The following is a 16,961-nucleotide window of genomic DNA, read 5'->3' on the forward strand; positions in this document are numbered from 1 at the left end:
ACTGACGGGGGACGGGGAGACTGCCCCGACTGACGGGGGACGGGGAGACTGCCCCGACGGACGGGGAGAGTGCCCCGACGGACGGGTGACTGGGAGAGGATACTGCTCTGACGGGTGCCGGGGAGAGGATACTGCTCTGACGGGTGCCGGGGAGAGTGCCCTGACTGCCGGGTGCCGGGGAGAGTGCCCTGACTGCCGGGTGCCGGGGAGAGTGCCCTGACTGCCGGGTGCCCGGGAGACTGCCCTGACTGCCGGGGAGAGTGGAGAGTGCCCTGACTGCCGGGTGCCGGGGAGAGAGCCCTGACTGCCGGGTGCCGGGGAGAGAGCCCTGACTGCCGGGTGCCGGGGAGAGAGCCCCGACTGACGGGGGACGGGGAGAGTGCCCCGACTGACGGGGGACGGGGAGAGTGCCCCGACTGACGGGGGACGGGGAGAGTGCCCCGACTGACGGGGGACGGGGAGAGTGCCCCGACTGACGGGGGACGGGGAGAGTGGAGACTGCCCCGACTGACGGGTGCCGGGGAGACTGCCCCGACTGACGGGTGCCGGGGAGAGTGCCCTGGGTGCCGGAGAGAGGGGAGACTACCCTGACTGACGGGTGCCGGGGAGAGGGGAGACTGCCCTGAGTGACGGTTGCCGGGGAGAGGGGAGACTACCCTGACTGCCGGGTGCCCGGGAGAGTGCCCTGACTGCCGGGTGCCCGGGAGAGTGCCCTGACTGCCGGGTGCCCGGGAGAGTGCCCTGACTGCCGGGTGCCCGGGAGAGTGCCCTGACTGCCGGGGAGACTGCCCTGACTGACGGGTGCCGGGGAGACTGCCCTGACTGACTGGTGCCGGGGAGAGGGGAGACTACCCTGCCCTGACTGACGGGTGCCGGGGAGACTGCCCTGCCCTGACTGCCGGGTGCCGGGGAGACCTGACTGCCGGGTGCCGGGGAGACTGCCGGGTGCCGGGGAGACTGCCCTGACTGCCGGGGAGAGTGGAGACTGCCCTGCCCTGACTGACGGGTGCCGGGGAGACTGCCCTGACTGACGGGTGCCGGGGAGACTGCCCTGCCCTGACTGACGGGTGCCGGGGAGACTGTCCTGCCCTGACTGACGGGTGCCGGGGAGACTGCTCTGCCCTGACTGCCGGGTGTCGGGTGCCGGGGAGAGTGCCCTGACTGCCGGGTGCCGGGGAGAGTGCCCTGACTGCCGGGTGCCGGGGAGAGTGCCCTGGGTGCCGGGGAGAGTGCCCTGACTGCCGGTTGCCGGGGAGAGGGGAGACTACCCTGACTGACGGGTGCCGGGGAGAGGGGAGACTACCCTGACTGACGGGTGCCGGGGAGAGGGGAGACTACCCTGACTGCCGGGGAGAGGGGGGACTGCCCTGACTACCGGGTGCCGGGGAGAGTGCCCTGACTGCCGGGGAGAGGGGAGACTGCCCTGACTGACGGGTGCCAGGGAGAGGGGGGACTACCCTGACTGACGGGTGCCCGGGAGACTGCCCTGACTGACGGTTGCTGGGGAGACTGCCCTGACTGACGGTTGCCGGGGAGATGGGAGACTGCCCTGACTGACGGGTGTAGGGGAGAGGAGAGACTGCCCTGACTGACGGGTGCCGGGGAGAGGGGAGACTACCCTGACTGACGGGTGCCGGGGAGAGGGGAGACTGCCCTGACTGACGGGTGCCGGGGAGAGGGGGGACTGCCCTGACTGACGGGTGTTGGGGAGAGGGGGGACTGCCCTGTCTGACGGGTACCTGATTAGTACCTCAGTTATTTTGATTTAACCATCAGTGTTCATGGATGATTATCATTAATACTTGGAGTGTTAGGACCAACTTCAATCAGCCGTGTTAAGGGCCTAATTCAGATCTCATCTTGATATTGATAAATATGGCCATTATTCTCACGAGGGAGATGCACTCAGTGGGCCTAATTCAGAGTTGATAGCAGCAGCAAATTTGTTAGCAGTTGGGCAGAACCATGGGGGGGTCATTCCGAGTTGATCGTAGTTGTGCTAAATTTAGCCCAGCTACGATCAGTCACTCAGACATGTGGGGGGACGCCCAGCACAGGGCTAGTCCGCCCCGCATGTCAGTGCCGCCCCCCCCCCCCCCCCCCCCCCCCTTCCTGCAGAAATGCAAGCTTTTGCATTTCAGGAGTAACTCCCGGCCAGCGCAGCTCCTGCGGCTGGCCGGGAGAAACTCCTCGCTGCCCGGGTCACAGCGGCTGCGTGTGGCGTCAAGCAGCCACCGCAGCCCTCCCCCCCCAACGGTCTGGCCACACCGCCGTCCAGCCCCTTCCCACCCAGTGACCGCCTCTGCCTGTGAATCAGGCAGAGGCGGTCGCTACGATACAACGGCCTTCGGCCACCCAGCATGTGCCGGCGCACTGTGTTGCCGGCGCATGCGCAGATCCGACCTGATCGCTGCGCTGCTATAAACTGCAGCGAGCGGTCGGCTTGGAATGACCCCCCATGTACATTGCAGGTGGGGCAGATGTAACGTGCAGAGAGAGTTAGATTTGGGTGGGGTGTGTTGAAACTGAAATCTAAATTGCAGTGTAAAACTAAAGCAGCCGGTATTTACCCTGCACAGAAACAAAATAACCCACCCAAATCTCTCTGCACATGTTACATCTGCGCGCCCCCCCCCCCCCCCCCATTGCAGTGCACATGGGGGTAATTCCAAGTTGATCGCAGCAGGATTTTTTTTAGCAGTTGGGCAAAACCATGTGCACTGCAGGGGAGGCAGATATAACATGTGCAGAGAGAGTTAGATTTGGGTGGGTTATTTTATTTCTGTGCAGGGTAAATACTGGCTGCTTTATTTGTAAACTGCAAATTACATTGCAGATTGAACACACCACACCCAAATCTATCTCTCTCCCCTGCAGTGCACATGGTTTTGCCCAACTGCTATAAAAAATCCTGCTGCGATCAACTTGGAATTACCCCCATGGTTTTGCCCATTAGCTAACATTTGCTGCTGCTATCGGATCTGATTTACCCCCTAAGTTAACTGGAGTGACAAAGGGAGATAGCTCTATCGCCTGATGCTATTCAATTCCAGCCCCTTTTTAACACCCGTTGACTTGTTAACGGGTGTTAGCACACAGAATCCGTGAATAGGTAAGTGGGATAACATGGTTGCAGTACTGGTGTACCCCCTAGTTATCAGTGTGTAAAACAAACACACATCATTTCCTGTCTTTGTTATGTGACAAGTAATTTGTGTGTTTTTTGGTACCGTGTTTAGACTGTATTTGCTTTTTGTAGTAGATTCAGGGAACACCTACAGACCTTAAGAAAGTATTTCACTAAATTAAATAGCTTATTCAGTTGCCCAAGTGGGGTCTACTCCCTTCCTAATTGTATAGCCTGTGCCTGTGTCTTTCTCCCACATTCCCAGTAATATCTGATGGGAGTATGCTGGTGAGGCTGCTTTAGGACTTTCTTTTAACCTTTGTTGATCATACTAGGTCGCCCGGTGAACAGTCGGGGAGGCATGACTTTGCTTAAGTCAGAGGCTTACTGTTGCACATTTCTGTGGTTTTCTCAATTGTTGTGGCATAAATCCCAGGTGCCAGGTGAAAGAAACCGGCCCTCTATATCTTTCATTTGAGGTGGGGGAGAGATTTAATTGTTTCTGGGAACTAACTCCTGTTTAAAGTGTCCGGGAGCTAATTCAACCGCAGCAGTACAGGAGAAAGTAGTTCCTCCCATGCTTTACAGCGTGGAAATGCAACCGTAGCAACGAGAGGTGGGCTGATCGCGCAAACAATTGAATTCGCTCCTGGCCACTTTAGACATAAGTTAATGATTAAATGGGTTCACTACGATATGCCGGCGGTCGGGCTCCCGGCGACCAGCATACCGGCGCCGGGAGCCCGACCGCCGGCTTACCGACAGTGTGGCGAGCGCAAATGAGCCCCTTGCGGGCTTGCTGCGCTCGCCACGCTACGGGCACGGTGGCGCGCTATTTTATTCTCCCTCCAGGGGGGTCGTGGACCCCCACGAGGGAGAATAAGTGTCTGTATGCCGGCTGTCGGGATCCCGGCGCCGGTATACTGTGCGCCGGGATCCCGTCAGACGACATACTGAAGACCACCCGATTAAATCCCCCTCTCTGAGTCTTTAACACGTGATCCCATACACCTGAGGCAGTGCCACTAGATGAGGCAGGGGGAGCGCACATTACATCATGTCAGACCTTTCTCTTCCTCAGCTAAGAATTTGGGGAACTTGTTAGCGGCTAGGTCTCTGCTTTGGTCCTATTCTGGGGCAGGTTCTGGAGTCCCCTCGCTCATAGAGGATGAGGTAGTAGAGAAATCCGACATTGAGGATCCTGCTAAATTGTATGTGGGGGAAGTTTTGGTGCAGCGAGCAGTCTGGAGTCTACAGACCGCTGGGAGGAAAGCGGCGTCCCCCTTACTTTCACGCCACACTATTCTGAATGTTTGATTAAAGATGATGACATTTCAGGTTAGATGCATATTGCCTTTTATCTCCTGCAATGTGGACAGTGGGAAAGAACACTCTGGTAAATTTACTAAGATGGGATGCTGCCCACACCAACCAATCAGATTCCAGGTATTATATTCTAGAACGTTCTAGATGAATGAGAGGTAGAATCTGTTTGGTTGCTCTTGGCGACATCCCATCTTAAGTAGAACTTCCACCTTTAGTAAATTTACCGCTCGGGGGGCTAATTCAGACCTGATCGTAGAGGTGCTAAGTTTAGCACCTCTACGATCAGTCACACTGACATGTGGGGGGGGGAGCGACGCCCAGCACAGGGTTAGCACGCCGCGCATGTCAGGCCCTACCATATCGCAGAAGTACAAACGCATCGCACAGCGGGGATTCTTTTGTACTTCAGGAGTAGCTCCCAGCCAGCGCAGCTCCTGTGCGCTGGCAGGAAGCTACTCATCGCTGCCTGGGTCACGGCAGCTGCATGTGCCATTACACAGCTGCCACAGCCCCCCCCCCCTTCCCCAACGGTTCGGGCATGCCTGTGTTGCCGGCACCCCGCCTCCTCCCGCCCAGCAACCACCTCTGCCTGTCAATCGGGCAGAGGCGATCGCAGGGCTACGCCAGCTGTCGCCTGTCTGCCATTAGTGCACCGGCGCATGCTCAGTTCACATTTGATCGCTGCTGTGCGGAACGCACAACACTGGTCAGGTCTGAATCAGCCCCTGGGTCTTATGATTACAATCCCACGTGCTGAAGCACTCTTAGGATAAGTAAATTTAGGTTTTCTCTGACGTCCTAGTGGATGCTGGGAACTCCGTAAGGACCATGGGGAATAGCGGCTCCGCAGGAGACTGGGCACATCTAAAGAAAGCTTTAGGATCACCTGGTGTGCACTGGCTCCTCCCCCTATGACCCTCCTCCAAGCCTCAGTTAGATTTCTGTGCCCGACGAGAAGGGTGCACACTAGGGGCTCTCCTGAGCTCTTTGTGAAAGTTTTAGTTTAGGTTTATTATTTTCAGTGAGACCTGCTGGCAACAGGCTCACTGCATCGAGGGACTAAGGGGAGAAGAAGCGAACTCACCTGCGTGCAGAGTGGATTGGGCTTCTTAGGCTACTGGACATTAGCTCCAGAGGGACGATCACAGGTTCAGCCTGGATGGGTCACCGGAGCCGCGCCGCCGTCCCCCTTACAGAGCCAGAAGAGCGAAGAGGTCCGGAAAAATCGGCGGCAGAAGACGATCCTGTCTTCAGATAAGGTAGCGCACAGCACCGCAGCTGTGCGCCATTGCTCTCAGCACACTTCACACTCCGGTCACTGAGGGTGCAGGGCGCTGGGGGGGGCAGCGCCCTGAGACGCAATAAATCGATAAAAAAACCTTATATGGCTAAAATAAATGCATCACATATAACTCCTGGGCTATATGGATGCATTTAACCCCTGCCAAAACATACAGAAAAAGGATAAGGACGCCGAGAAAGGGGCGGAGCCTATCTCCTCAGCACACTGGCGCCATTTTCCCTCACAGCTCAGTTGGAGGGAAGCTCCCTGGCTCTCCCCTGCAGTCACTACACTACAGAAAGGGGTTAAAAAAGAGAGGGGGGCACAAATTAGGCGCAGTATATAACAATACAGCAGCTATAAAGGGAAAAACACTTATATAAGGTTATCCCTGTATATATATATATATAGCGCTCTGGTGTGTGCTGGCAAACTCTCCCTCTGTCTCCCCAAAGGGCTAGTGGGGTCCTGTCCTCTATCAGAGCATTCCCTGTGTGTGTGCTGTGTGTCGGTACGTTGGTGTCGACAAGTATGAGGAGAAAAATGATGAGGAGACGGAGTAGAGTGTCTGAAATTGTGTTGTCACCCCCTAGGGGGTCGACACCTGAGTGGATGTACTGTTGAAATTGCGTGACAGTGTCAGCTTTGTATAAAAGACAGTGGTTGACATGAGACAGCCGGCTACTCAGCTTGTGCATGTCCAGACGTCTCATACAGGGGCCCTAAAGCGCCCGTTACCTCAGATACAGACGCCGACAGGGGTACTGACTCCTGTGTCGACGGTGAAGAGACAACCGTGATTTCCAATAGGGCCACACATTGCATGATTGAGGCAATGGAAAAAGTTTACACTTTTCTGATAATATGAATACCACCAAAAAAAAGGGGTATTATGTTTGGTGAGGAAAAACTTCCTGTAGTTTTCCTGAATCTGAGAAATAAAATGAGGTGTGTGATGATGCGTGGGTTTCCCCCCGATAACAATTGATATTTTCTAAAAAGTTATTGGCAGTATACCTTTTCCCGCCAGAGGTTAGGGTGCGTTGGGAAACACCCCCTAGGGTGGATAAAGCGCTCACACGCTTGTAAAAACAAGGGCTCTACCCTCTCCTGAGATGGCCGTCCTTAAGGATCCTGCTGATAGAAAGCAGGAGCGTATCCTAAAATGTATTTACACACATACTGGTGTTATACTGCGACCAGCAATCGCCTCAGCCTGGATGTGCAGTGCTGGGTTGGCGTGGTCGGATTCCCTGACTGGAAATATGATATCCTAGATAAGGACAGTATATTATTTCCTATAGAGCAATTAAAAGATGCATTTCTATATATGCAGGATGCACAGCGGAATATTTGCTGACTGGCATCAAGTATAAGTGCGTTGTCCAATTATTCCAGTAAAGTGGTCAGGTGATGCGGATTCCAAACGGCATTTGGAAGTATTGCCTTAAAAGAGGGGATGTACCCCAGGTCGCCTCTCAAAAGAAGACGCCGTATTATCAGGCACAGTCCTGGTTGGCAAGCGGACAAAAGGGTTCCTCTTTTCTGCTCGTGACAGAGGGAGAGGAAAATGGCTGCAGAGATCAGCCAGTTCCAAGGAACAGAAACCCTTTTCCGCCGCTGCCAAGCCCTCAGTATGACACTAGGGCTTTACAAATTCAGGCACGGTGGGGTCCCGTTCTCAATGAATTTCAGTGCGCAGTGGGCTCACTCGCAAGTAGACCCCTGGATCCTTCAGATAATATTTCAGGGGTACAAATTGGAATTCGAGACGTATTCCCCTCGCCGTTTCCAAAAGTCTGTTTTACCGACGTCTCCCGCTGACAGGGAGGCAGTTTTGGAAGCCATTCACAAGCTGTATTCCCAGCAGGTGATAATCAAGGTACCCCTCCTGCAACAGGGAACGGGGTATTATTCCACACTATTGTGATACCGAAGCCAGACGGCTCGGTGAGACCGATTTTAAAATCTAAAATCTTTGATCACTTGCATACAGAGGTTCAAATTCAATATTGAGTCACTCAGAGCAGTGATTGCAAACCTGGAAGAAAGGGACTACATGATGTCTCGGGACATCAAGGAGGCTTACCTTCATGTCAAAATTTACCCTTCTCACCAAGGGTATTTCAGGTTATGGTACAGAACTGTATCAGTTCGGACGCTGCCGTAGGGATGGTCCACGGCACCCCGGGTCTTTACTGAAGTAATGACCGAAATGATGATATTCCTTCGAAGGAAGGGAATTTTAGTTATCCCTTACTTGGACGATTCCCTGATAAGGGTAAGATCCAGGGAACAGTTGGAGATCGGTGTAACACTATATCAGGTAGTGTTGCGGCAGCACGATTGGATTTTCAATATTCCAAAAATCGCAGCTGGTTCCGACGACTTGTCTTCTGTTCCTAGGGATGATTCTGGACATAGTCCAGAAAGAAGGTGCTTCTCCCGGAGGAGAAAGCCAGGGAGTTATCCGAGCTAGTCAGGAACCTCCTAAAACCGAACCAAGTCTCAGTGCATCAATGCACAAGGGTTCTGGGTAAAAATGGTGGCTTCCTACGAAGCAATCCCATTCGGCAGATTCCACGCACAGTGGAACCTTCTGGACAAATGGTCCGGGTCGCATCTTCAGATGCTTCAGCGGATAACCCTGTCACCAGGGACAAGGGTATCCCTCCTGTGGTGGTTGCAGAGTGCTCATCTTCTAGAGGGCCGCAGATTCGGCATTCGGGACTGGGTCCTGGTGGCCACGGATGCCAGCCTGCGAGGCTGGGGAGCAGTCACACAGGGAAGGAATTTCCAGGGCTTATGGTCAAGCCTGGAGACATCTCTTCATATAAACATTCTGGAACTAAGGGCCATTTACAATGCCCTAAGTCAAGCGAAACCCCTGCTTCAGGGTCAGGCGGTATTGATCCAATCGGACAACATCACGTCAGTCGCCCACGTAAACAGACAGGGCGGCACGAGAAGCTGGAGGGCAATGGCAGAAGCTGCAAGGATTTTCGCTGGGCGGAAAATCATGTGATAGCACTGTCAGCAGTGTTCATTCCGGGAGTGGACAACTGGGAAGCAGACTTCCTCAGCAGACACGACCTTCACCCGGGAGAGTGGGGACTTCACCCAGAAGTCTTCCACCTGATTGTAAACCGTTGGGAAAAACAAAAGGTGGACATAATGGCGTCCCGTCTAAACAAAAAACTAGACAGATATTGCGCCAGGTCAAGGGACCCTCAGGCAATAGCGGTGGACGCTCTGGTAACACCGTGGGTGTACCAGTCAGTGTATGTGTTTCCTCCTCTGCCCCTCATACCAAAAGTACTGAGAATCATAAGAAGGAGAGGAGTAAGAACTATACTCGTGGTTCCGGATTGGCCAAGAAGGACTTGGTATCCGGAACTTCAAGAGATGCTCACGGACGAACCGTGGCCTCTACCTCTAAGAAAGGACCTGCTCCAGCAAGGGCCTTGTCTGTTCCAAGACTTACCGCGGCTGCGTTTGACGGCATGGCGGTTGAACGCCGGATCCTGAAGATCCCTACCCTGGTCAAGGCCAGGAAAGACGTAACCGCAAAACATTACCACCGCATTTGGCGAAAATATGTTGCGTGGGGTGAGGCCAAGAAGGCCCCTACAGAGGAATTTCAACTGGGTCTTTTCCTCCATTTCCTGCAAACAGGACTGTCTATGGGCCTAAAATTAGGGTCCATTAAGGTTCAAATTTCGGCCCTGTCGATTTTCTTCCAAAAAGAACTGGCTTCAGTGCCTGAAGTTCAGACGTTTGTAAAAGGGGTACTGCATATACAGTCTCCTTTTGTGCCTCCAGTGGCACCTTGGGGATCTCAATGTTGTGTTGAGTTTCCTAAAGTCACATTGGTTTGAACCACTCACCACTGTGGACTTAAAATATCTCACATGGAAGTGACGAGTTAGCCCTGGTTTCAGCCAGGCGGGTGTCAGAATTGGCGGCTTTATCATATAAAAGCCCTTACTTAATATTTCATTCTGAAAGGGCAGAATTGAGGACTCGTCCTCAAATTTTCTACCTAAGGTGGTTTCTGCATTTCACATGAACCAACCTATTGTGGTACCTGCGGCCACTAAGGACTTGGAGGATTCCAAGTTGCTTGACGTGGTCAGGACCCTGAAAATACATGTTTCCAGGACGGCTGGAGTCAGAAAATCTGACTCGCTGTTTATCCTGTATGCACCCAACAAATTGGGTGCTTCTGCTTCTACGCAGACGATTGCTCGTTGGATTTGTAGTACAATTCAGCTTGCACATTCTGTGGCAGGCCTGCCACAGCCAAAAATCTTAAAATGCCCACTCCACAAGGAAGGTGGGCTCATCTTGGGCAGCTGCCCGAGGGGTCTCGGCTTTACAACTTTGCCGAGCAGTTACTTGGTCAGGAGCAAATACGTTTGTAAAATTCTACAAATTTGATATCTTGGCTGAGGAGGACCTGGAGTTCTCTCATTCGGTGCTGCAGAGTCATCCGCACTCTCCCGCCCGTTTGGGAGCTTTGGTATAATCCCCATGGTCCTTACGGAGTTCCCAGCATCCACTAGGACGTCAGAGAAAATAAGAATTTACTTACCGATAATTCTATTTCTCGTAGTCCGTAGTGGATGCTGGGCGCCCATCCCAAGTGCGGATTGTCTGCAATACTGGTACATAATTATTGTTACCAAAAAATTCGGGTTATTGTTGTAGTGAGCCATCTTTTCTAGAGGCTCCTCTATTATCATGCTGTTAACTGGGTTCAGATCACAAGTTATATGGTGTGATTGGTGTGGCTGGTATGAGTCTTACCCGGGATTCAAAATCCTTCCTTATTGTGTACGCTCGTCCGGGCACAGTATCCTAACTGGGGCTTGGAGGAGGGTCATAGGGGGAGGAGCCAGTGCACACCAGGTGATCCTAAAGCTTTCTTTAGATGTGCCCAGTCTCCTGCGGAGCCGCTATTCCCCATGGTCCTTACGGAGTTCCCAGCATCCACTACGGACTACGAGAAATAGAATTATCGGTAAGTAAATTCTTATTATTTTATGTCAATGTGATGTATAAGTTGGTGTCTTTCTGAAACCCATTTCTACTTCAGCTTGGGTCAGCCATGTTCTGGAAGAGTGTAGCTTCTTTTGCAGGGTTGTAATTAGGAAGGAGATGCTATCAATTTGCCGGCTGTCGGCATCCCGCGGTCTGGATACCGACGCCGGAATCACGACAGTAGGCGGTGCCGACAGCTGGATTCCCACTGCACAGGGGCTATTCCCATTCGTGGTTGTCCATCCGTGGTGAGTGCAGCGAGCCCGCAAGGGGACTCTTGGCGCTCACCTCACTGCCGGGCGGTATGCCGCTGTCAGGATCTTGACTGCTGGCATCCCAGCTGCCGGTAAATAGTATGTATTCCTTAGGGAGGCCCAGTGCTAGTGTCTTTGAGCACATCCGAGAGGCGTTTCCCTATCTGGGGAGATACTGCTCTGCATTTAGGTGCTATGGTACCAGAGTTTCTGGAGTGTCCACTCACCGTATTTTCTGGCTCTTTGTGGATGGTGCTTCAAAGGAGGGTGATTGTTGCTTCTGCTCTGGTACTGCCCATATTCTCCATGTGCACTGCAGGTGTGGCAGATGTAACATGTGCAGAGAGAGTTAGATTTGGGTGGGTTATTTTGTTTCTATGCAGGGTAAATACTGGCTGCTTTATTTTTACACTGCATTTTAGATTTCAGTTTGAACACTCCCCACCCAAATCTAACTCTCTCTGCACGTTACATCTGCCCCACCTGCAGTGCACATGGTTTTGCCCAACTGCTAACAAATTTGCTGCTGCGATCAGATCTGAATTAGGCCCTCTGAGTACATCTCCCACATGAGACTAATAGCCATATTTATCAATATTATTCTTACTTAAATAATGTGAAAACAGCTGTTCTTCTACCCTTTTTGCATTATTTTAGTATCACTTGAATATACTAATGGGCAATCGGAGGAGAATTTGTATAATTTACCTCCAAGCCCTTAAATTAAATTTTTTTATTTTTTATTACCAGATCACATTTCCCATACGTATGTTATCTGCCCAAATTTTCTAAAATTAAATAGTAAAAAAAAATGCCAGAGCGAGCCCTGTGATAAAAACACTATCTTCAGATAGCATTAATAGAGCTTCCCTCCGGTTCCTCTACTACTGCACAGCCTGCCTGCTGGCTGAGCTCTGCTTTGGCCCCTGTGATCTGCCATGTGTGTCTGATAGACCACAGTCTGATAACTGTAAAAACAAAACACCTGCCCCCAGGTATCAGTGATCGGTGAGCTTTGGTAGTCTGATCTGTAAAGTGAGCTAAGATGCTGCAAAGTCCTGGCATCTCTGCTCACTGCTGATCCCAGGGGTCACAGCAGCAGCACAGGAAAAATCTTTAGAATGAACACACTTTCTTTATTCTGATGAGTTGTGTGGTTCTGATATTTGACTTTAAAAAAAAAAAAAAAGATGAACTGATATGAACACTATACAAATTGCTGAAATACAGTTAGAGGCAGATTTACTAAAGCTTCTAAAAATGAAAAGCCGGTTTGTTGCCCATAGCAACAAAGTATGTTCTGCGTATTGTTTTCTAGAATGCACGAGAGCTGTAATCTGGTTAGTATAAGCAGCAGCACCGCTTCTCATTCTTTTTAAGAAGCTGTAGTAAATCTGGCGCTATGTTAGAAAATGTACACCAATTTTGCACACGCGTTCACATCCAAATACTGGGCCTAATTCAGATGCGATTGGAGGAGCTATCGCTGCTGTTTCCATGGTAATGCAGAAGGGGGCGTCGCACCTCCTGCATGCAGGACTGATCCTAGGTCTCACCATCTGATCATATGCGTCGCAGTTGGCCAGCTGCGTGACCCGTGAAGTCGTGCAAGCCGGCCGCCGCAGATGCAACAAAGAGGCCAAGAAATCTCCGTCCTCCAATGGAGATCCTGCCTTTGTCCCTCCCCCAAAACTATTGCGATATGTCTCCCCCCAAACGGCATCAGACTGTCAACCACTGACGGTCTGATGCTGTACTGCATCCTACGTCGCAGACCTGGCGTACGCGCAAAGTACCAATAATCGGGACTCGCCGTCGGCCACATCTGAACATGGCCCCTGTGTTTAATCTTGCATACCACATTTGCTGACTTGTGCCCTTGACAAGATCCCTGTCTCAATGTGCGAGTGTTAATCTCATGCAAACATAAAGGGCCTTCACAATGACCTACTGAAGATGATGTTTCCTTCTCTCCGCAGATGGACCAGTCCTCTCAGTCCTACATGCTTGCCAACATAACCCACTTGCACTCGGAACAGCTTCTGCAAGGCCTGAACCTCCTCCGCCAACACCACGAGCTGTGCGACATTGTCCTCCAGGTGGGCGATGTCAAGATACACGCCCACAAAGTGGTGCTTGCCAGCATCAGCCCGTACTTCAAAGCCATGTTTACTGGAAACCTTTCGGAGAAAGAGAATTCGCAGGTGGAGTTTCAGTGTGTGGACGAGGCTGCTCTCCAGGCCATCATAGAATATGCATATACAGGAACAGTCTTCATCTCGCAGGAAACCGTGGAATCGCTTCTTCCAGCCGCAAACCTCCTACAGATCAAGCTTGTGCTGAAAGAATGCTGCGCGTTCCTGGAGAGCCAGCTTGATGTGGGCAATTGCATCGGGATTTCACGTTTTGCCGAGACTTACGGCTGTCACGAACTGTACCTAGCGGCCAACAAGTTCATTTGCCAGAACTTTGAGGATGTTTGTCAGACAGAAGAATTTTTCGAGCTGACAAATTCCGAGTTACATGAGATCGTCTCCAATGACTGTTTGAATGTTGTTAGTGAGGAGAGCGTCTTCTATGCACTTGAAGCGTGGATCAAGTATGACGTGCAAGAGAGGCAGAAGTTCCTCTCCCCGTTATTGCACTGTGTCCGTCTGCCGTTGCTGAGTGTCAAATTTCTCACCAGGCTGTACGAAGCCAATCACCTTATACGCGATGACCACACATGTAAACATTTATTGAACGAAGCTCTGAAATACCATTTTATGCCTGAACATAGACTCTCCCATCAGACGGTGCTAAAGACGCAGCCACGCTGTGCTCCCAAAGTGCTTTGTGCGGTGGGGGGAAAAGCTGGACTGTTCGCCTGCCTAGAGAGGTACGTGTATATTCATCTAGGAAACCTTTGTGTCAAAGCTTCTGTTGAACTAACCTCCCTGTACTTGCTGATAGTAGCGGATTGCATCGATGGCTTCTTATAATTGTAAAGGACAGTATATTCCTGCTAGAGCACAGGTTGATCAGCCACTTAGGCATTGTGATATACTAACATTATAACGAAGATCGATTGCTGGTTTTTCTTTTGTTTTTAAGAGGTTGTAGTGTGATATTTTGTCTGTCCCTTGTAAAAGCCAGTTCTCCAGACTTGGAATTTTTGATTTCAGACATTTTGGGGCCGGTTCAATTGATTTATTTTTTTGGTGTTGCCGAAACCACGGACTTCGTGCACATTCCTTCTCGCATCTCAGGAGGCTGGGAGAGGAAATGTGACTCCTGCAGCTAACAGGCGTCTAAACGGCGCAATAACTGAATTCCTCCGTTTTGCACCCCCTAGTCATGGGGAAAATAATTGAATCCCCCCCCCCCCTTTAAATTTGTAGCCTGAGTCATGGTGGGGGGGAATTAAATTCTGGGAGTTGTGCTGCGGCGATTCTCGGCTACGCATGTATTGGCCAATTTCGGTAGCCCCTGCATCCTGCGCACCTCTATGGAGGTGCAGAACGCCGTATTTGAAATGTATATAGACACAATTTGCCGTTCTGGAACGGCGAAGCGCACCCCTCATCCCGCTGAGTTTTTACAATTCCTTGAAAAAAACGTATTTTATTCCCTTATTGGCGTATCTTCATTGCCAGTCTATGGCACTCGTAACAAGTTGTTTTTTTTAAGCGGTCGCTTGGTCAAATGTTCTCCTTTTTATGCTTATAGGGGGTTAACTAGTTACATTTCTACTTATACTATATACATATTTTATATTTATACTATACGATTTATATTTATACTTTATACCTACATTTTGTACCTGCGCTTTACTATATAATAACATGGCTGTAGAATATTCTAGACATTCTGTAGTGGAAAGTTATTACGGTTTTAAGTTTTTTTTTTGTCACTAATAACGTGTGATCTGCTGCAACGTTCAGTTAACGGTATGAGCCGCCCTCTGGGTGTTAAATGACGGTACCTAGCGGATGGGAATTTATCACATATAAATACTAGTTGGGCAATGGTTACTAGTTGCAGGCATCCATCATGTGGACTGTTCCGGTGTTGTATAATCCGGTACTTGAGCAACTCGATGGGTTTTATATTGCAATTATTTGTTTGACTGATCGGCGTGTTCTGCGCTGCGGCCAGCGGCATCAGAAGTTACATAATCGCCTTTGAATACATCTTGTATAATATGTTTAATGATTCCTTGTTCCTTGCAGTATGGAGATGTATTTTCCCCAGGACGATTCTTGGATAGGCCTGGCACCTCTGGGATCCACCCGCTATGAATTTGGACTTTGCACTCTGGACCAGAAAGTGTATGTTGTTGGGGGTATCGCCACCCATGTCCGACAGGGAATCAACTACAGGAAGCATGAAAGCTCCGTGGAGCGCTGGGACCCTGTGACCAACACGTGGACGTCGGTGGAGAGGATGAACGAGTGTCGGAGCACTCTCGGTGCCGTGGTCTTAGCAGGAGAACTGTATGCCTTAGGCGGATATGATGGACAATCATGTTTACAGTCTGTGGAAAAGTATATACCGAAGGCTAAAGAATGGCAGCCAGTCGCACCAATGATAAAAACCAGGAGCTGCTTCGCCGGCGCAGTGTTGGATGGCATGATCTATGCTATTGGTGGCTATGGACCAGCACATATGAACAGGTACGTTACTTCTGTGTATATGTGTATGTGTGTGTATGTATGTATGTATATATATATATATATATGTATATATGTATATATATATATGTGTGATATATATATATATATACACACACACACACATATATACACTCTTGTATATTGTTATGTTTATTTTATGCAGCATTTAAATCCTTGTGGTAATAATCGTCAGGGGATTTAATTACCCATCTTTGTCACTATAAATACATGGTTGTTAAGGAAACACCTTTGTGTAAGTAGAAGAGAACATCAGAAGAGAAACCAGCAAAAGCAGCAGAGTCTTCAGTATCTTTTTTTTTTTCTTTTCTTTTTTTTCTTCTTCTTTAAACAAACTTTACTGGAATTTAGCCGGTGGCATTGTTGCTTTTCTAGCTATGATTAAAGTAATATGAGTTAACAATGTACAAATTCAGTCTTATAAATGCTTGCGGATTGGCACTCTCTTTCCCATAGTAATCCCATTGTCATGGAGAAGAACAGTAAGGCAGTGTGTTGAATTTTGTTATATTTTCTATTATTACCACTGTATAACGTGTTTTTGTGGCATTGGAGTTCTCGTAATGGGGGCACATTTTAATTGTGACAGCACTCATCTTGCCTATAGAGATGCGCAGGGAAATGAGCAGTGTTGCTGTAACAGAATGTGACCAACAGCACGTGGAGACGCACATCACTTGGAATTGAATTTGCTCCTATGAGTGGTGCAGAAACATAGGTACTGAGGGGGGTTTCCGCTTGCGAAGGCAAGATGAGTACCTTGTCTCTGCTTCCCTTAGTACTCTGATGCCACAGATGTACTTCTCACCTTGCCTTATAGTTCAAGCATCCCTGTACACAAGTATCTCTGTATAATGCCCCATTCAGACATAAGTAAAGTCCTGCTTATGTCTGAAAGGGTCTGACCTAGGTTGATATTCTCTGGTCCGCAACCTTGTAATCAGCCTGGGTTATTCACAAGACTTGTAACGCGGGTCAGTGCCCTGGCTTATGTGTTAAAAATATGTAACGCCGCCCGAGTTTGATGGCGGTTGAACTCGGACTCTTTTTTTTAAAGAGGCAGTCACTTACAAGGCATGGTTTTGATTTGTAAGAGATTGCCACTTTAAAAAAACATCAGAATTCGTCCGGCATCCCGCGAACCTGGGCGGCATTAGATCCCGCTGTTGACCTGGGTCTTGATGAACCGGGTCATGCCTAAAAGGAGTTAATTTGCTTGGAGATGACATCATCTCCGAGCGTGCACTTTTGGACGG

General features: G+C 50.2%; 1 protein-coding gene across 1 annotated transcript in view; it reads left to right on the forward strand.

The window, feature by feature from the left end:
* The window catches only part of KLHL28 (kelch like family member 28), a 30,925-nt gene that overhangs the window by 1,938 nt on the left and 12,026 nt on the right, over positions 1-16,961 (forward strand). The window contains exons 2-3 of the mRNA XM_063948546.1: positions 13,012-13,910; positions 15,244-15,687. Of these exons, the coding sequence (XP_063804616.1) occupies positions 13,012-13,910; positions 15,244-15,687 (1,343 nt within the window). The remainder of the gene's footprint in view (positions 1-13,011; positions 13,911-15,243; positions 15,688-16,961) is intronic.

Source organism: Pseudophryne corroboree, chromosome 12, assembly GCF_028390025.1.
Source record: "Pseudophryne corroboree isolate aPseCor3 chromosome 12, aPseCor3.hap2, whole genome shotgun sequence".
Lineage (NCBI taxonomy): Eukaryota > Metazoa > Chordata > Amphibia > Anura > Myobatrachidae > Pseudophryne > Pseudophryne corroboree.